General features: G+C 45.4%; 2 protein-coding genes and 2 long non-coding RNA genes across 10 annotated transcripts in view; 1 reads left to right on the top strand and 3 right to left on the bottom strand.

The window, feature by feature from the left end:
* Positions 1-20,811, top strand: part of arhgap23b (Rho GTPase activating protein 23b) — a 551,994-nt gene that overhangs the window by 210,095 nt on the left and 321,088 nt on the right. The window lies entirely within an intron of this gene.
* LOC309485894 lies at positions 1,065-2,564 on the bottom strand. Its single transcript, XR_014201315.1, has 3 exons — positions 1,573-2,564; positions 1,305-1,332; positions 1,065-1,152 (listed from the first exon to the last, which is right to left on the bottom strand). It is a non-coding gene; the product is annotated as an uncharacterized lncRNA (long non-coding RNA).
* Positions 3,561-11,545, bottom strand: LOC309485905. The gene is made up of 2 exons (XR_014201326.1): positions 11,135-11,545; positions 3,561-5,135 (listed from the first exon to the last, which is right to left on the bottom strand). It is a non-coding gene; the product is annotated as an uncharacterized lncRNA (long non-coding RNA).
* LOC309485802 (uncharacterized protein) lies at positions 5,888-7,720 on the bottom strand. Its single transcript, XM_082152859.1, has 2 exons — positions 6,757-7,720; positions 5,888-6,726 (listed from the first exon to the last, which is right to left on the bottom strand). The coding sequence occupies exons 1-2, from the start codon at positions 7,638-7,640 to the stop codon at positions 6,612-6,614; spliced, it is 999 nt and encodes a 332-aa protein (XP_082008985.1). The 5' UTR covers positions 7,641-7,720; the 3' UTR covers positions 5,888-6,611.

Below are 20,811 nucleotides of genomic sequence, written 5' to 3' on the forward strand. Positions count from 1 at the left end.
AGCATATGTGTCAGAACATGGTGAGGAAGCATGCAGAGTTTCATGGAGATCGGACCATAGGTGGCGCTATAACTGGCAAAAAGCCTTCATTCTTATTAGGGGTTCAAGCATGAAATGCTGAAACCCTATTGTAATTGTAAGGATTCGTAAAACGCATCGTGCAGGCCAAACCGTAAGGCCTAGAGACGTGAAACCTGTCCAGATGGTAGGCCTCAATTTGGGGACAACCTATCAGAGTATGACCCCGAATGGCCCATAGGTGGCGCTACAGCGACCAAAAGTACAAAATCGCCCATAACTCTTAGACCGTTTGTCCCAGGATCAAGTGTCTTATATCGTTGGAATCCTTGGCTCAAGGCGGGCAAAATGGCTATCTCCGATTTTGATTTAGGCAGGGAAAAATTTCTGCTATGTCGAATTTTGTCCGAAACCTACTTTTGCGAACTAGTCCTAGGTTTTTCGCCAGATCGGAACCAAACCAGTCTAGGACATTTCTCTGGACTCTCTCGATCAATAGTTATCGAAAAAAAGTAGAATTTTTGCATTTGGTTGGCTATAACAGGGTCATTTGGAAAATGGGCGGGGCAAAATACAGTCGAAAGCCTATAAATCCTAAACAAAAACTCAGAACATCACGAAAATCAACTAAAAACAAAAATTGGTTAGAATGCTAGAATGCACTGGCATATTTATGTTTGTTTTAAGCATAAACTCAGTTAATTTTGACTTATTCTTTCAGAAAACAAGACAATTTTTACGTGTCTATTAAATGCTTCTTCATGTAAGAATTGTAGATATCTGGACTGGAAACAAAATAAAAACACTAATTAAAAAAAACATATTTTGCAGTGGGGTGAGAAAATGATGGCTTTTCATTTTAGGTTTCATCTACCCCTTTAATGTTTACATACCAGGAAATAAGTCGTGGACTTTCTGGCAAATGTAGATTGCTGGACATCAGCGATGAAACCATTTTTAAAAAGGACAGCACAACCTTGATCAACAGAACCAAAACATAAAACATATTACAGATTAATGAGATTTGCTTAATAATCTCTAACTTACTTATCTGCTTGAAGGATAACACCGTCTAACTTCTTTGAATTAGGGAGTAGTTGTAGGACCATGGGATGGCAATCAGGAATAGGACCACTACATTTGAAAACAGCATTAGGAACATGGATTTTCATGTGCTAGAAAATTCTGACAACGATTCAAAAGCACGATCACAGACCTGACAGAATTTGACAGCATTTTTTTTTACCACATAGACTATAACTGTAACACTACTTAAAAGCACTTACATTAACAATGGCCATCAGATTACAAAGCCTAAAACGAAAAAAATATATATCAAATGCACGTCATGCAAATAGCATGGTAAAGGTTGCCTATTATATGAAATGTCGAAGTTAACGTTACTTGGTAAACAGGTGAACAGAGTCAGTGAATTACTTGCGCGGCCACGGTAGTAAACCGCGTTCGCAAAATCAAACCAAATAACGTTACGTGAAAACAATGTAGAAATGCGAACGCAAAAAAAGATAAATAATAACTTATATATTGGCTTACCGTATCACTCAGTTGAACAATTCTCCATCTTCTCAAACTCTAAATCCCACTTATCGTCCCGCGCAGATTATTCAATGACAAATTCTTCCATCCGTCCTCAGGTAGCTGCTACCTTTAACGTCGTCCAGCTGCGTCACAGGCAACTAATGTTTGAAACACGAACCGAACCTCAAAAAAGCTTTAAAATTGCTCACAGATTCGCAGACATTGTTTATCTTGATAACAGGAATGATTATTTGTTCAGTTGAATCCCGCTGACGAAAGTTTGCCTGTTGTAGCTACCTAACGTTACTGTCTGCTCGCATGACGCGTCACATTTGAACTGAATTGAGCGCGAAAGAAATCAATCCCACAATGCAATGCCTTTTCAGTCAGTATGATGGTATGATCCTATATAACGAATTTATCAGGACGAAAACAGAAATGTGCTGTATATTTACAGCTGTTCTGTAAAAGATACAGCTTAATACTGTATTATGGAAATACAGTACAATTCTGTAAGAAATTCGTTGTAAATTTACAGTAAAGGGTTACAGTGTATGTTTACATACATTTATTAAATATGAGGAAAACAAATATGTATGTCACATATTTATAATTAATGTTGTCTATATATGCGAGAAACCAATACTATACTGTAATATATGCAGATATATGGTATCATATATGGATGAACTCAAATATTTTCTTCACATGTTTGGACACATAAATGTTCATATATGTTGCAGGCATATATTGTGTTCTCAGATAAGTCAAATATATGTATAGATATATGTTGCAGGCATATATTGTGTTCTCATAAGTCAAATATATGTATAGATATATGTTGCAGTCATATATTGTGTTCTCAGATAAGTCAAATATATGTATAGATATATGTTGCAGGCATATATTGTGTTCTCAGATAAGTCAAATATATGTATACATATATGTCATGCTATTTAAAATATAAGTACATATATGGCCATATATTACATTTTTTGTATGGGAAGATACACTGTGTAATATTTTAAGTAGATTTTTAGCAAAAAACACTTTGTTCTTTCAAAATTATATGTTCTCATTAATGTGTAATCACTTCAACCAACTAATTAAGTATTCTCGTAAGTGTATAATCTGCCATTTAGAATACATACGAGCGAGTCGCTCGAATGGCGGAAGCCATGTTGCGCATCCATCTTGAAAATATATTAGACAAAGAGGGACATAACTGGAAATTCAAGCTTCGCCTTTCGCGTTTTTACACTCAGTGGCACCGAGACGAATGCGAGAGGGAGATCACTCGCGACTGCCGGCAGAATTGAAATAATACAGCCACGGTAGGAGTTAAAACGCCCTCGGAATGGGAGGGGCTAAGTAATATTCAGTTGGTAGTCATATACAATTTCACCGCTAGATGGGAGTAAATCCTACACAGTGTAGCTTTAACTACATAAATTAACAAAAACAGCAACAAAAATATAGTCCATATGACTTTATACATATATAGCGCATGTATATATAGCGCTTTATACCAAGTCTTCTGAAGTCACATGCTGATTAAATCTCATTGGTTCAAAATCCTGAAAAAAAATAAAAATAATTCTTAATCAGCATTTTGTGTATTTTTTTTTATAAGTACAATGTCTGCTTTTAAAACATTACATCAAATATTAAGATTTGTATTCAAAAAAAATATCTTGAATTGTTTATTTTCAACATTTTGATAGATTTCTGTAAAAAAAAAATGGAAGAAAATTTGCCAGTGGACTTTACTTCTGAAGTAAATGTATTCTGTTTTAAGGATGTTTCGATATTTGTATAACAATTAGATAGTTGGACGGGTCGCGGGAATGGGGGTGTTTCATTAATAATATTATTATTAGTGTTTTTGCTGTTGTTATTAATAATAGCTCAAATACCAAATACAAAGTATTTATTCAATTTCCGCGTGTGTGTGTGTGTGAGAGAGAGAGAGAGAGAGAGAGAGAGAGAGAGAGCGAGCGAGAGAGAGAGAGAGAGAGAGAGAGAGAGAGAGAGAGAGAGAGAGAGAGAGAGAGAGAGAGAGAGAGAGAGAGAGAGAGAGAGAGAGAGATTATGACTGGTGTTGTTTATTGTAAGTGTTTGTTGCCTTTTTGGACTTGTTGCCTTCCTCCTGCACTGTCTTTTCCTCTGTCTCCTCCTCTAATCGGCCCTTTTACCCTTTTCGCCAACTTCTCTGGGCCAGGATCCTCTAACCTAGCCTTTTTAGGGGACTTTCCACTCAGGGTGAATGAGAGGATGCTTAATTGCTTTTTACCTGACATCTTTGAAAGACAGATGCAATGATTAATGCATTCATGGCCAGGATATAATTATAAAATATGATATGATTTTAAAAGTGACTATGCAATACACTTTAATTTGTTTAGTGCTAATAAAATGATTAAGCCTATTTGGAGAGAGAGATGTTTATAATGTGACAATATGTCAGTCATCGTGTGATAACGAAAATATGACTAGGCCTAGACTACTTGTTCTGAGCAGGTGTTGTCAGTGAACAGGCTGTAAAACTGTTGTGGCTAAGTTGCAGACACTCATGAAAAACTGATGCTAATTATCTGGGAAACATTCTCTAACAACATTCTTTAATGTTTTTGTTGTAACATTAAAACAGGAGACCATGACTTACTCTGTGCTAAAAGTGATGCTAGGAGTGGTTTCCTTTTGGAAGACGTTGTAGCAGAATCACGTGACAATTCCAGGATATGCTTTTTTTTTCATTGGTTGTTGTGTTAAATCTTACCCAGATACAATAGTGCTATTTTGTGATTGGCTATTGTGTAGCCCCTTTTTTTGATTGGCTGATAAGTGGAAGGCTCAACTAAGAATTCCAGGGGAGACGCGCTTAATTCCTGCCGGTTCCATAGTGAGAGCGGCGCGGGCAGATACATTTTGGGCGCTGCGGCATATTAAATATATTATAAACAGTTTTTCCGCATGAGAAATACAAATACAATGTGTGGCGGAAGTGCGTGACAAAAGACCGAAATGAGTGACTGTTACGCTCAATGCGTGACACTTGAGAGCCCTGCATTTGCGAGTCTTCTCAAGCTGTCGCATCCGTCTTTTCACATGCAATACAGAACGTAACACAAATGCAGTTCCCACAAGAGAGATTTTATAGATTATCATGACAGAATATGCTAATTGAAGATAGTTAACTCCACATCAGCAACATAAATTCATCAACTAACCATTCAGAAACATCCTGTTGCATTCTACATGTCATCACTATATGTTGAGTCTCTCCATCATTGTCCGACTCCGGTTTAAACATAAAAGGCAGAACAGTTTCTGACATTTTAGTGCTTGTCTCCATGAGGTAACCTGGGCTGCTAAGAACGAGCTCTTGAAGCTCCGCCCTCTGTGCCGGGAGCAGCAGCTCATTTGCATTTAAAGGAACACACGAAAAATTCAAAAAATTCATTTAAAAATTCTGGAAAAAAAAGATCTGTGGGGTATTTTGAGCTAAAACTTCACATACACACTCTGGGGACAACAGAGACTTAATTTACATATTGTAAAAAGGGGCATTATACCACCTGTAGCGACAATGGGTATGAACCAATACGCAGACTAATCTTCTTCCAGAAGATTAATTCAAACTTTCCACTTCCTGCCGAACAAAGAGGAAGATTTGGTCAGGACTTCTCCATCCTCATCAATCTTGTCATGGGGTCCAGGCGCCAACCAGTCGGGCTATTTAAAAGAGCCCCCAGCACTAACACATAACTGGTCAATGACTAGCTTTGTTGCCAAATTACTGATTGGTTAAGAGAAAGACAGAGACCAAGGTCTGACACAAGGGTCTTCACATCCCAGAGCCATAACTCACCACAGGCTCCAGAGAGTCTGTAACCAAAGACTTTTATTGGTTAACTGAAGAACTGGTCAACTTCGATAGTGTGCAAGACGGATCGATACCAGCAGATGTTGTTTTCCCCCACAACATTCCTGACCCCTTCCCCCTTAAGACCTCTGAACGAACAAACAGAGTTATTTTCTCTTCAAACCAGAGAACTGATTCTTACCAATAACTATACATAAAACTCATTCAAGAACAATTTTCAATGGACTCAGAATCAAACATCATGCAACTACATAACTCTATTTTGTGTCTGCAACTTATATGTGTGTTTAACCTGTTAAGCTGCAACGCCACTTTTGAAAAATCCCCAGAAATGACATACCCAAACTGAAACGTACTCGGTTACTAACGTAACCTCGGTTCTCTCTAGAAGAGGGAACGAGTACTGCGTAAGAAAACTTACGCTAGGGTAAAATCCTTTTCCGCGAGATATTGAAGCCAAAAATTATCCTTAATTTTGTAATAATGCAAAACGCGTTGCAGCAGCAATGCAGACATAGGCGAGACAGCTCGCGCGCCTATTGGCTGCTCTGCGGCAACTGCAGCAGCCTATCGAGCGAGGCCTGGCGTGACGTCAGACCCAATCAGGGCACTTCGCGCCCGCTGCGTCACGTCCCGCCGAAATGGGCGTGGTCTAGGCCTATAAATATCGCTCGCAGGCAGCTATTATCTGGTTTTTCATCATCGAAGCAACCAGAGCGTGTGCATGCACGGCAAGATACGCAGTACTCGTTCCCTCTTCTAGAGAGAACCGAGGTTACGTTAGTAACCGAGTACGTTCTCTTACGAGAGGTCTCTCGTACTGCGTAAGATATCTTACGCTAGGGGACCCAATGTAAAACGCCGTGCATGCTGAGATCTGACACCAAAGACCCAAGGGCGAAAGCCCGGGGTACATATAGTGCACAATCACTCAGGGAACTCACAGGGAGTCCGGGAAGAGGGAGGGGTGCAGCCTCACTCTTCCACATATAGTAGCGTCGATGGGACGCGAATTTCATCATACAGACAGGGCGGGGTACGGCCTGAACTGATGGGAAAATGTGGGTCTTACACAGTTTGCCCAGCTTTATACTGTCGAACATTGAGCTGTGCTCAGCAGACGCAGCATTCTGAGCTGATCGCATCAGGTCAGATAATACTGGTGAATTTAGACCGACAGCAGCCTGGCCTGCAGGGCGGGAACCTCTAGGTTATAAAACCTTATAAATGTAGACGGGGAGGCCCAGCCTGCCGCCATACAAATATCTTGCAAGGCAATCCCACTTGACCAGGCCCACGAAGAGGCCATGCCTCTCGTGGAGTGCGCTCTGACACCCAATGGGCACTGCATGCCCTTGGAGGCGTATGCCAGCGCTATAGCATCAACTATCCATCTGGATAGGCTCTGTTTCGACGCGGCTAGTCCCTTAGAACGTCCGCTAAACGAAACAAAAAGCTGCTCCGTCTGTCTGAAAACAGACGAGCGAGACACATAAGCTCGTAATGCCCTGACTGGGCAAAGGAGGCTCGCGTCTCTTTCCTCATCAGGGACCGGTAGGGCTGACAGGGAGATAACCTGCGCCCTAAACGGTGTGTTGAGGGATTTTGGAACATAACCGTGCTTAGGTTTGAGTATAACTTTTGAGTCATTGGGCCCAAACTCCATGCACGCCGCGCTCACAGAGAGCGCGTGCAGATCCCCTATGCGCTTCACTGAAGCGAGAGCCAGCAAAAACACCGTCTTGAAAGACAGGTGTTTCAAATCGATTGACTGTAAAGGCTCAAATGGCGCACCTTTCATGGCTTCCAGAACCGTAGAAAGGTCCCATACGGGGACTGAGGGAGGTCTGGGAGGATTCAGTCTCTTAGCCCCTCTAAGGAAGCGGATGACTAAATTGTTCCTTCCTATTGACTGACCAAGCGTTGTTTCTGAGAACGCTGCTATAGCCGCCACATAAACTTTGAGCGTGGAGGGGGCCCTGCCCCCATCCAACAGCTCTTGTAGGAAGGAAAGCACCTCCGTCACACCACAGTTTGTGGGTGACACATCACGGGCTGTGCACCAGCCCGAAAACACCGACCATTTCGAAGAATAGAGTCGTCTTGTAGACGGAGCTCTAGCCTGCGTGATCGTGTTTAATACTCCTTTAGGGAGTCCAACATGTACCCGTTGATGGCCCAGACATGAAGGGACCATAGTTCCGGGTGAGGATGCAAGATCGAGCCGCGGGCCTGTGAGAGGAGATCTCTCCTCACTGGTACTGGCCACGGGGCAGTACTTGCTAACTGCATCACGACTGGGAACCAAGGTTGATTTTTCCAGAACGGAGCTACCAGCAGTACTGAGCATCCTTCTTCCCTGATCCGTTCTATCACCTGAGGCAGGAGAGAGACGGGGGGAAAAGCATAGAGCGGGCGGCGGGGCCACACACACACAAATACAGAGTAATAAAGAGAAGGATATAAGCGCCGGAAAGCGCAGCAGGAAGGCAGGAAGGCGGCGCGGCCAGCGACTTCAGTGACTCGTCCCGCTGAAGGTGCTCTCTCTCGACGGCGCGGCTTCTAATCCAGCTCCAGCGATGCGTGTGCTTCGCTTGAAGGATGAAAAATCAGATAATAGCTGCCTGCGAGCGATATTTATAGGCCTAGACCACGCCCATTTCGGCGGGACGTGACGCAGCAGGCGCGAAGTGCCCTGATTGGGTCTGACGTCACGCCAGGCCTCGCTCGATAGGCTGCTGCAGTTGCCGCAGAGCAGCCAATAGGCGCGCGAGCTGTCTCGCCTATGTCTGCATTGCTGCTGCAACGCGTTTTGCATTATTACAAAATTAAGGATAATTTTTGGCTTCAATATCTCGCGGAAAAGGATTTTCCCCTAGCGTAAGATATCTTACGCAGTACGAGAGACCTCTCGTAAGAGAACACATACAGTTCATGAACCCTTTGCACTAAAAGCACAATATGATCTCATTTGAAAGCTGACACCTGGTAGTTTATTGTAAATGTAGAATTAATTATTGTCATAATGAAAAAATTTTTTTTAAATAGCTTCAAAGTTTTGTAAAGTTATTAGAAATGTATTTTTATGAAACATATTCATGAAAATAAAATTGAAGTGGGCACTGTAGCAATCTAGAAATGCACTGCAGCTAAAGCCATATGTGTGACCATGTTATATTTAAAATCTGAAAATGATAAGTCTAAAACTCTGTATTTAGTTAAATGTTTTTCAAGATGTCAAATTACTTTATTTTGGGCCTAGCTAGCATGTTAGCTTAGCACACCATCAATACACGACCATTTATGAGATTAAAACCATGTTTGTGCTTCAAACGTACTTTATAACGCAATTCGAGTATTTTAAATAATCTTCTGTGATCTAATTTGGCTTCAGATAAAAAAAAAATCAGACAGAAAATATATTTATAGAATTATGAACAATGAAAAAGTCTATATCGATTAGCATTACATTATAAATATAATCTATTATTATAAAAATACCTGGCATTGCTTGAAGAACACAGGCAAATCAAATATCATTGCAATATTTTTTATTGTCTTCAAAACGTATGTATCTGCATATTACAGCGATCTCTGTGTTAGCTTTGTGTGTAGCTGCTATCAGTGACGTCCTTGAAGGTCACATGATTATGTCTCTTCTTCATGTTCCATATATGGAGTATTATTGTGCATATAGCGCCCTCAGGCTATTGGTATGAATTGAAAACACAGCACATCTTAGTAAGAAGCGCTCACAATGATTACATCGACGCATTTGGGTATAAATTCAATAAATATTATTGCTGTCTATAGAAATATGATGTGAATCTATGAGAATATATCAATATTTCTCCAAGTCTGCACATTTTTGAGCTAAAAGCCCTGAGGGACGTTGTTTTGTGAAGCACTGTCATGACGACAGCACAGAGTTTTTTTTTTCTGAATGGACCAGCTGACGCTCATAAATCATATTAAAGGGATCGACGCATTTTTTCATTTCATAACTCCTGACACAAATTAAGACATAACTGTCACTATAAGTTTCTCAGAATACAATAGTGGTCAAATACTGAAACTTGAGTCTTATATCTTTTTAATGATGTATAGTTTGTCAAAGTATAACATTTAATCTGATAGTAGGCCTAACTTTGAACTAAATAAATAAAAAAACGTTTCAGTGCGCCGACGCACTGGTAAAGCTTAACAGGTTAATATGCTTAGATACCATATAACTCATGTAATGTTATAACTGTTAGATGTTTGAATGAGAGTGTGTCGTGTTTCATATCAGTATGATCGGATGCTCTTGGTTCAAAAGATGGCTTGATTGAAATCTGTGTAAAATGTTTCGTATTCTTATAATACTGATCATGTCTAAACTGTGGCATCTGTTCTCTCTGTTAGCAAGAAAACCCCCCAGATAAGATAATTTACGATCAGAACAGAAAAGAACGCCACCTCCTAAATTTCGCCAGTGTCTAATTGGCCAGAACTCATCCTGGAGGTTGGACAACTTTGAGTTTAAAATCTTAGACCCAAAACAAAGTTACTCTTAACTCGCTTAACTCTAACTCTCTCAACTCTGCTCGTTCAAAATGTTCTGATAGAGAAGAGCTGTGCTCTTCTCTCTTCGATCTGCTCTCTAACTCTAGCTCTCTGGGTTCACCCCCAAGAAACGCTCTGCTACCACTCTCAAGAGAGATGGGCAGAAAAAGGATGAAGATCTCAATCAGACGAGTAACCATGTAAACGCAGAGACAAAGAACCCAAATTAAGATCAGAAGAACGGGTTCTACAGCTTTATTCAAGCCATCTTACTACTCTCGTCTAAGTTGTCTTTTCTTTTCTAAGTTTTCCTTTATTTTCCGTTGTGAGTCTCGGTTTTAAGTTAAGTTTTGCTGCAAAGTTTCGGTCCACGATTCATGGCTGCAACGCACGCTTAAAGACTTTTCAACCATCCGACATCAACGCCACAGACATTTATCCAAGCACGAGGAGGCCAGCCAACGAACGGACCGGGAAAACCCCTTTTCACGCAACAAAGGGAATCCCCAAAAGCAAAGACAAACAGGTACCTCCAGACTAAGAGCTGAACTGGTGTATGGATATAAATTGAATAACCTGTCTAAGAAACGATAGAAGGGTTAAATTAATTATTTAAGGTTCGTTCCAGGTCATGCCTTATAAGTGCAGAAACTTGTGATTTCATCATCTCACTCTTAAACTCACTCTTAAAACGTAATCTTTCCTTACTCTTTTTCCTTCTGCAACTCGTATGAATGTGTGTGTGTGTGTGTGTTTGTGTTAGATATTAGCTTTTATGTTAGTATATAATCAATAAAGTATTGTTTGTATTTGAACAAAGAGATTACTTGTGTTATGTTGCTTAATACATTTTATTGTCTTGAACTTCGATCTAAGCTACCGATGCTTTTACCCGTGATTATTTCTTAATTTATTGTTAGCTGGGGATTAATTCTTTCTTGGCCAGGAAGATACTATATTTCCTAGAGTTAATAACTGTTTATGCTTTCTGTTCATGGGATGAACTGATAGACTAATCATACAATTGATTCTGCTACAGTGAATTCTGAAAATAATTAAAAATAATTGAATTATTAATTATTGATCATAATTCGTTATGAATAATAATTAATTACATTTATACGTGGGCGTATAAACGCTGCACACCCCTTTAATGCATTTATTTTTCACAGTGTAACTATCTTAAAACGTACTCGGTTACTAACGTAACCTCGGTTCTCTCTAGAAGAGGGAACGAGTACTTGCGTAAGTATCTTACGCTTGGGGAAAACCTCTTTTCCTCGAGATATTGAAGCCAAAAATTATCCTTAATTTTGCAATAATGTAAAACGCATTGCAGCAGCATGCAGACATGGGCGAGACAGCTCGCGCGCCCATAGGCTGCTCTGCGGCAACTGCACCAGCCTATCGATAGAGGCCCCTCATGACGTCAGGACCAATGAGGGTGCTTCGCGCCCATTACGTCATGTCCCGCCGAAAGCGGGTGGGGCTAGGGCTATAAATACGGCCCAGAGAGGCTGGTTTGGTCAGTTTTTTCATCGCTGAAGAGAATCAGAACGTGACGCATTCACGGCAAGATACGCAAGTACTCGTTCCCTCTTCTAGAGAGAACCGAGGTTACGTTAGTAACAGAGTACGTTCTCTTACGAGAGGTTATCTCGTACTTGCGTAAGTATCTTACGCTAGGGGAACACAGTGTAAAACGCCGTGCCTGCTTGAGACATAACACTAAAGTCCCACGGGCAAGTGCCCGGGGCTCATACAGTGCCTAATCACAAGGGACTCACAGAGAATCCGGGAAGAGGGGCTAGAATAGCACCATTCCTGTAATATAGAGCTCTGATAAGAGCATATTATATTAAGTGTTCCACACAGCCAGGGCGAACACGGCCTGGACTGATAAATATGGGGGACTTACGCACTGCCCACAGAAGTATACATACGATCAGTGATCGACGCTCTAGCGGTTTCAGCATCCTGAGCCGATAGGATCGGGCGGGCAATACTGAAAATTTAAACCGAGAGCAACCTAGCTTGTAAAGCGGGAACCTCGAGGTTATAAAACCTTATAAATGTAGACGGGGAGGCCCAGCCTGCCGCCATACAGATATCTTGCAAGGCAATCCCACTGGACCAAGCCCACGACGAGGCCATGCCTCTTGTGGAGTGCGCTTTGACACCTATCGGGCATTGCAGGCCCTTGGATGTGTAAGCTAGCGCTATAGCATCAACTATCCATCTGGATAGACTCTGTTTTGACGCAGCTAGTCCCTTAGAACGTCCGCTGAACAAAACAAAGAGCTGCTCCGTCTGTCTGAAAACAGATGAGCGAGACACATAGGCTCTTAACGCCCTGACCGGGCAAAGGAAGCCTGCGTCCCCTTCCTCTTCAGATACCGGCAGGGCCGACAGGGAGATAACCTGTGCCCTAAACGGTGTGTTGAGGGATTTAGGAACATATCCTTGCTTTGGTTTGAGTATGACTCTCGAGTCATTCGGCCCAAACTCCATACACGTCGCACTCACTGAGAGCGCTTGCAAATCCCCTATGCGCTTCACTGAAGCGAGAGCCAGAAGAAACACTGTTTTGAAAGACAAGAGTTTCAGGTCTATTGACTGTATTGGCTCGAATGGGGCACCTTTCATGGCTTCCAGAACCGTGGAAAGGTCCCAAACGGGAACTGAGGGTGGTCTGGGAGGGTTCAGCCTCTTAGCTCCTCTAAGGAAGCAAATGACCAGATCGTTCCTTCCTAATGACTTGCCAAGCGGTGGTTCAGCGAACGCTGCTATGGCCGCCACATAAACTTTGAGCGTGGATGGGGTTCTGCCCTTATCCAGAAGCTCTTGTAAAAAGGAGAGAACCTCCGGCACCCCACAGCGTGAGGGTGAAGTGCCACTCGCTGTACACCAGCTAATGAACACAGACCATTCTGAGGAATAGAGCCGCCTCGTAGATGGAGCTCTAGCCTGAGTGATCGTGTTTAACACTCCCGCTGGGAGGTTAACGGGTACCCGTTGATGGCCCACACATGTAGGGACCAAAGCTCCGGGCGAGGATGCCAGATCGAGCCGTTCGCCTGCGAGAGGAGATCCCTCCTCACCGGTATCGGCCACGGGGCGGTACTCGTCAACTGCATCAGGACTGGAAACCAGACTTGGTTTGTCCAAAATGGGGCGACGAGTAGCACTGGGCATCCGCTCTCCCTGATTCGCTCTAACACCTGGGGTAGGAGCGTGACAGGGGGAAACGCATAGAGCGGGCAGCGGGGCCAGACGTGAGCCAGCGCATCCCTGCTCTTGGAGAAGAATTCCTGACAATGAGCGTTCTCTTGAGACGCAAATAGGTCTATTTCCGCTCTGCCAAATGTCCTCCATAGCATTTTGACTGTCTGTGGATGTAAAGACCATTCTCCTGTCAGCAGATTGTTTCTGGACAGTCTGTCTGGTCCCACATTCAGATGGCCAGGCACATGCGCTGCCCTGAGTGAGCGCAGATTGTGCTGAGCCCAGACCAGGAGGCGTTCCGTCAGCCTGTGAAGGATTCTGGATCTGATACCTCCTTGGTGATTTATATAAGCCACCACTGACATGTTGTCCGAACGGACCAAGACGTGGTGTCTTTTTATCTGGGGACAAAAGCGCCTCAGCGCGTTGTCGACTGCCATAATTTCCAGGCAGTTTATATGCAGAAGCTTTTCCCGTTCCGACCACTGGCCGAATAACGGTCTGCCCTCGAGCAGCGCTCCCCATCCCGAGGTTGAGGCGTCCGTAGACACCACCTTCACACTCGAGGAAGTCCCCAGGCTTACACCTGACCGGTACCAGTCGGTCACTGTCCAAGGTTTCAGAGCTGTGAGGCATTTCTGATCGACCTTGAGGCGCGCGAGACCGGAGGTCCAAGCTCTGCGCGGCGCGCGCTTTCAACCAATGCTGCAGCGGGCGCATGCGAAGCAGACCCAGCTGAAGCACTGAGGATGCTGAAGCCATGAGACCCAGCATCCTTTGAAACTTTTTGAGCGGGACTAAGAGCGGGACTTTGCCCAATTGACTGTGAGACCTAAATTCTCGAGGTGATCGAGGAATATGGTCCTGTGTTCTATGAGCTCCGACTGTGATCGAGCTAGAACCAGCCAATCGTCCAAATAATTCAGCACTCGTATGCCTCGGAGCCTGAGGGGTGCGAGCGCTGCATCCATGCACATCGTGAATACGCGAGGTGCCAGGGATAGGCCAAATGGCAGGACTGTGTACTGATATGCCTGGCCCTCGAAGGCGAATCTCAAAAATCGCCTGTGACGTGACGCTATTTGTATTTGAAAATAAGCGTTTTAGATCTATCGACATGAACCAGTCCCCTTGGCAAATTTGCGAGAGGATTTTCTTGGTCGTGAGCATTCTGAACCGTCGTTTCAGAAGTGCTTTGTTTAGTCGTCTTAGATCTAAAATGGGTCTGAGACCCCCGTCTTTTTTGGGTACCAGAAAATATCTGCTGTACATGCCCCCTTCGCTCTGAGCTTGTGATAGGGGTTCTATAGCCCCTTTGCTCAGTAACTTCGCTATTTCGGCCCGAAGTAGGTGTGCTACTTCCTTTTCCACCGTAGTATCGATTCGCGCCGCTTTGCGTTGCGGGCGTCGACCGAACTGTAGCGAATAGCCTCTTTCTATAATGTCTAGCACCCACTTCGAAACCACGGGTAGCCTTGCCCATGCGTTTGCACGAATGGCTAGGGGTTGAATGCGAAGCGCGCTCTGGTCGCTCAGCGACAGAGGGGCTTCAGTGTGCTGCAACATAAGCGTCGCGCTTATGACATTTGAGGCAGGGGGCGCGCTGATAACAGCGGGCAGATTGCCCGCGCTCGACTCCTCTGCGGTGGTCAACCGAGAGGGGGAGGGCTGGGCGAGTCCCGTAAGACCTGTCATGTCTATGTGTGAATGTGGGCGTGGGATAGCGAGCACATTTACAACACTGAGAGCATTGTCTGCCTGAGCAGAGCGAATGCATGTTGGTTTCGTTTTACAGAAACCTTGAGACATGCAGAACGTAGTGTTTGTGGGCACTGGGCAGTGGGCACATTTACCACATTTAATGCGCAATCGATCTGGGTCGATTTCATGTGCGCGAGCCCTGTGCGACGGGCTGTGTTTCTGTGTAGGAATGAGCACTGGGCAGTGGGCATTTTGTCTACACTCATAACACCATCGGCCGTGGCCGGAACACCAGAAAATACACTCTATGGGATTTATCTGGGTAGCCGTAAAGCGGCTTTTGTGTGCAGGCAAGCGGGCTGTGTCGCCGACTTGTTTACTGCAGAATACACTGGAACAGTCGCATTTACTGGAACTGAACGAGCGAGAAGTTGCCATAGAAACAGAGAGCGTCAACATGCTGGCGTTTGTTTGCAGGCGTGCGTGCATTACAACAGGCTCGCTCACTGCAGTATGACATTTCCAGTCGCCTGAACTTCAGAGGGGAATGAGAAATGTGTGAGAAATAGAATTCGGCCCGGCCGCAGCGGGACATTACACTCTTTTCTCCTTTCGCCAGTGACGCACGGGAACCATAGAAACGGTGTTTGGGTGCAGGCGAGCGGGTTGTACAACGCGCTCGTTGGCTGCAAAATGCACATCTGCAGTCGCCTTTCAGGGAACTGACAGAGCGAAGCATTGGAGGCATAATTAATCTGCCGTTAGACCGAGATTCGAACACCGGTCTCTCGTGTGAAAAACCAAAGATTCCGCCACTGAGCCACAGGGGGGAACACAAAGGCTTTCAGATGCACGAGCATATAAGAGCGTCAACATGTTTTCTTCGGCGTTTGCTTGCCGGCGCTGCAATATTTATATTTCCAGTCGCCTGATCAGGGAACTGAGAAATGTGTGAGAAAATTCAGGTCAGTCCGGAAAAAAACGAGCGGCTGGAGGCGTGCCGTGTGGGCGGTGCTTACGCGCCGATAGCTAACAACACACAGACATTTGAAGCAGTTCTCTTACGAGAGGTCTCTCGTACTGCCTAAGATATCTTACGCTAGGGGAAAATCCTTTTTCCGCGAGATATTGAAGCCAAAAATTATCCTTAATTTTGTAATAATGCAAAACGCGTTGCGGCAGCATGCAGACATAGGCGAGGCAGCTCGCGCGCCTATTGGCTGCTCTGCGGCAACTGCAGCAGCCTATCGAGCGAGGCCTGGCGTGATGCCAGAGCCAATCAGGGCACTTCGCGCCCGCTGCGTCACGTCCCGCCGAAATGGCCGTCGTCTAGGCCTATAAATACAGCTCGCAGGCAGCTATTATCTGATTTTTCATCCTTCAAGCGAAGCACACGCATCGCTGGAGCTGGAGAAGAAGCCGAGCCGTATGAGAGAGAGCACCTTCAGCGGGACGAGTCACTGAAGTCGCTGGCCGCGCCGCCTTCCTGCTGCGCTTTCCGGCGCTCATATCCTTTCCATTACTCTGTACTCTGTTTGTGTGTGTGTGTCGCCACTGCAATGCGTATGCTACGCCGTACCTTCTACGCGCACCCGACGCAGAAGTATAAATTGGCCTTTAGTCCAGTGCGACTTAGGCTATATCCTATGTTTTTTCTTCCTCGTGGCGCATTTTTTGACTGATATGCGACTCCGGAGCGACTTATAAAATATGCTACGGTAAGTTATTTATTCTTTTTGTGCAAATGTCCCATAAAGTCCCATCCTTTAAGGATTAATTTATGTCCCGTTGACCGGTCCATTGCATTACGAATAAAAGCAGAATCAATAAAGTCAAAAATGTGATGTGCAGAGTTTTATAGTCTTGATATTGTTTCTTATTCAAAAGTGGCGACGCCCCTTTTTTCTCAGAATTGCGAGATATGAAGTCAGAATTGTGAGAAATAAAGTCGCAATTCTGAGTAATAAAGTCCCAATTGGGAGATATAAAGTAAGAATTGCATGATATTCGTCGAAATTTCGTGTTATAAAATTAGAATTGTGAGATATAAACTATTCTGAGGTAAAAAAAAAAAAAAAAATGAAATGCTTGAAATGTCTTCTTTTAAACAGAACAATTCAAAAAGTAAACAGACTGCTGCATGTGTAATTTTTAGAAAACACTTGTTCATTAATAAACAATTAAAATGTCTCCTTGCTATATTTTACATATTCATAATCATTACTTTTGCCGGTTCTTTGTGACAGCTTTTAGGTAGGGTGACCATATTTTAGTTTTCAGAAAACAGGACGGGGGCGTGGTTTGGGAGGCGTGGTTAAGGGGTGGGGGCGTGGTTGGGGTGAATGCATCAAAAAATACTTGACAAATGCATTCACAACCTTGCAACTATGTTATTGTACTTTAATACATAAAGTAGCCTAATACATCCTTTCCATTCAATGTTTGGCCCGCAACAATAGAATAGCCTATTAAAAAAAAAGTTTAGCTTTTAACACCTTTTACATGACACTATTTTCTTTTCATAGCTTAAAAATCTACCACTAAAATAAAAAAATCTACTACACTATTTCAGTAAAAAAACAATTTCAATCCTCCTGATGTTCTCTTGTAGCCTTTTCTTTAAGTGGGCTTCTACTTCGCTAGTCTTTATTTGACACTGACAAGTATGTTCCAGCTTTGCAGTTCATGCATTCTGCTTTACACGGATCCCGACCGAAACGAAAAAAACAGGAATTTTCTCTGTAAATTATCTGTGAATTTACATTTGGGCATTTTTTTTTTATTTTTTTTTTTTTCTGTTAGCTACTTGCATCTTATCTCGCACTTGACCGTAAACTGAAGCATCGACCGAAATTCTGTGTCTGTGAACGTAAAGTCCGCCTACTTTGATTTGATTGGTCATTTCAAATATTCTGACATTGAGGAGCAGTGTGACAGACCAATGAGGCTGAGATGAACACACACACAAACACACAGTGGCTTTTGTATTCTGACGTGCTCTCTGCTTGCCGCTGCGGATTGAGGAACGCGCTGATTATAACAAGACGTGGCGAAGCCGGTTTCATATGTTTTGTGTGCAAAGGCAAGCATGTATTTAAAGTACACGCTCAATGGCCCAATGAAAAATAATGAAAACCAGGACATTTTCATCACTTTATAAAAAACAGACAGGACGGCCAGGACAGGACCTGAAAACAGGACATGTCCTGGGAAAACAGGACGTTCTCTTACGAGAGGTCTCTCGTACTGCGTAAGATATCTTACGCTAGGGGAAAATCCTTTTCCGCGAGATATTGAAGCCAAAAATTATCCTTAATTTTGTAATAATGCAAAACGCGTTGCAGCAGCAATGCAGACATAGGCGAGACAGCTCGCGCGCCTATTGGCTGCTCTGCGGCAACTGCAGCAGCCTATCGAGCGAGGCCTGGCGTGACGTCAGACCCAATCAGGGCACTTCGCGCCCGCTGCGTCACGTCCCGCCGAAATGGGCGTGGTCTAGGCCTATAAATATCGCTCGCAGGCAGCTATTATCTGATTTTTCATCCTTCAAGCGAAGCACACGCATCGCTGGAGCTGGATTAGAAGCCGCGCCGTCGAGAGAGAGCACCTTCAGCGGGACGAGTCACTGAAGTCGCTGGCCGCGCCGCGCCGCCTTCCTGCCTTCCTGCTGCGCTTTCCGGCGCTTATATCCTTCTCTTTTAATTACACTGTATTTCTGTGTGTGTGTGTCGCCGCCGCGACACACATTTCTAAAAGAGCTAGCGTCTTTTTAAAGATGCCTTCCTGCGGCTCGTGCAGAGCCACACTCAGCGACGGGGACCGCCACGTGGTTTGCGTTTCCTGCCTGGGTGAGGAACATGCAGTTCTCGCGCTCGCTGACGGCGGCTGCCCTCACTGCGAGCTGATGACTATGGCGACTCTGAGGACTCGCCTGGCCTTCTTCGCTGAGACTGCTCCCCCGCCCGCCGCGGTGTCGCGCCGTAAAAAGCGCCGTGCCCAGCGGGTCCCGGAACCTTCCCCCAGCCGCCAAAGCTCGCCGGTTCGCCCGCTTGCTTCCCCGGCTTCGTCAGCCTCTCTTCCTGACGGACAGCGGCCGCCGTCTGCCGCCGCTTCCGTCGACATTGCTGACGAGGAAGCCCTGCTGGGAGAGGATGATTCCTGCTCTATCCTGGCGTCAGGCAGTGAGGATTGGGCGGGCTCTGAGGATCCCGCGCCCCCTGCCCGCACATCGTCAGGCAAGAGAGCGTCCATCGAGACGGAGCTCATGCGAGTACTCGCACAGGCCGCGGCGAGCCTCGGCCTCGAGTGGTCTTCGCCCGAGCAGCCCGCTCACAACCGGCTGGATGGCTTTTTCCTGCCTGGGGAGCGCGCTTCGCCTGCGTCCAGACCAGCGCCTTTTCTTCCTGAGTTACACGAAGAAGACGCTAAGTCCTGGAACGCCCCCTATTCAGCTGGAGTGCGTCCTGCTGTTTCTTTGGCATTCTCTGCAGTTGACGATGCCAAGAACAAGGGATACCTTTCGCTGCCGCCGGTCGAAGAGGCGATAGCGGCCAACTTATGTCCGCCCTCCGCTGGACGGCGCGCTAAGTTGGCCCTACCCTCTAAAGCTTGCCGCACGACGTCAAACCTGCTCCGCCGCGCTTTCTCCGCCGCCGGGCAAGCTGCGTCAGCGCTGCACACCATGGCTACGCTACAGATCTTCCAGGCCGATCTCCTCCGTAAGCTGGATGAGGAAGGACCTGACGCGATCTGCGTGCCGGACTTAAGGAGTGCCACGGACCTCGCTCTCCGTGCTACTAAGTCTGCAGCGCAGGCCATTGGACGGAATATGGCCTCTCTCACTGTGACCGAAAGACATCTTTGGCTGACGCTCTCGGAAATGGCCGAGTCCGAGCGCACCGCGTTCCTCGACGCCCCGCTTGCTCACAGCCCCAGCCACCGTCCACTGCCGCCACTTCGCAGCGCCGCCAGGCCCGAAGCGCGAGACCGCGCTCCCGCTCATCCGGTCGCCGCCCCGCCGTGTGTGGTCCGCGACCTAGGATTACGGTAAAGCCCGAGGCCCCGAAGTCGTCCTAGCACGTCTAGGAAAACGACGGTGTTCAAGTCCCGCTGCGGCCGGACTCACACCAAAGCTATTCGCTCGTCCAGTTCCAGCAAATGTGACTGTTCCAGTGTTTTCTGCAGCCAACAAGCCGGTTCTGTCACCCGCTTGCCTGCACACAAATGCCGTTTTCACGGCTACCCAGATAAATCCCCAAAAGAGTGTATTTTCTGGTGTCCCGGCCACGGCCGATGGTGTCTCATGTGTAGTAAGAATGCCCACTGCCCAGTGCCCATCTCTACACACAAGCACAGCCTGTCACACAGGGCTCGCGCACATAAAATCGACTCAGATCGGTTGCGCTTCAAACATGGTGAATGTGCCCACTACCCAGTGCCCACTAACACCACGTTATTCATGTCTCATGGTTTCTGTAAAAACGAAACCAACGCTATGCGGCGCGCGTCGAGACCACGGTAAAAGCAGAAGTAGCACATTTACTTCGAGCCGAAGTGGCGAAACTATTGAACAAATGGGCCATAGAGCCTCTCTCTCAAGTTCAGAGCGAAGGAGGGCTATACAGCAGATACTTCCTGGTACCAAAAAAAGATGGGGGTCTCAGACCCATACTAGATCTAAGGCAACTGAACAGAGTGCTTGTGAAGCGACAGTTCAGGATGCTCACGACCAGACAAATCCTCGTGCAGATTCGCCAAGGAGATGGGTTTGTGTCAATAGATCTGAAAGACGTGTATTTTCAAATACAGATAGCGTCACGTCACAGGCGATATTTGAGATTCGCCTTCGAGGGCCAGGCATATCAGTACACAGTCCTGCCGTTCGGTTTATCCCTGGC

The sequence above is a fragment of the Leuciscus leuciscus genome (assembly GCF_965113295.1).
Source record: "Leuciscus leuciscus genome assembly, chromosome: 21".
Classification (NCBI taxonomy): Eukaryota; Metazoa; Chordata; class Actinopteri; order Cypriniformes; family Leuciscidae; genus Leuciscus; species Leuciscus leuciscus.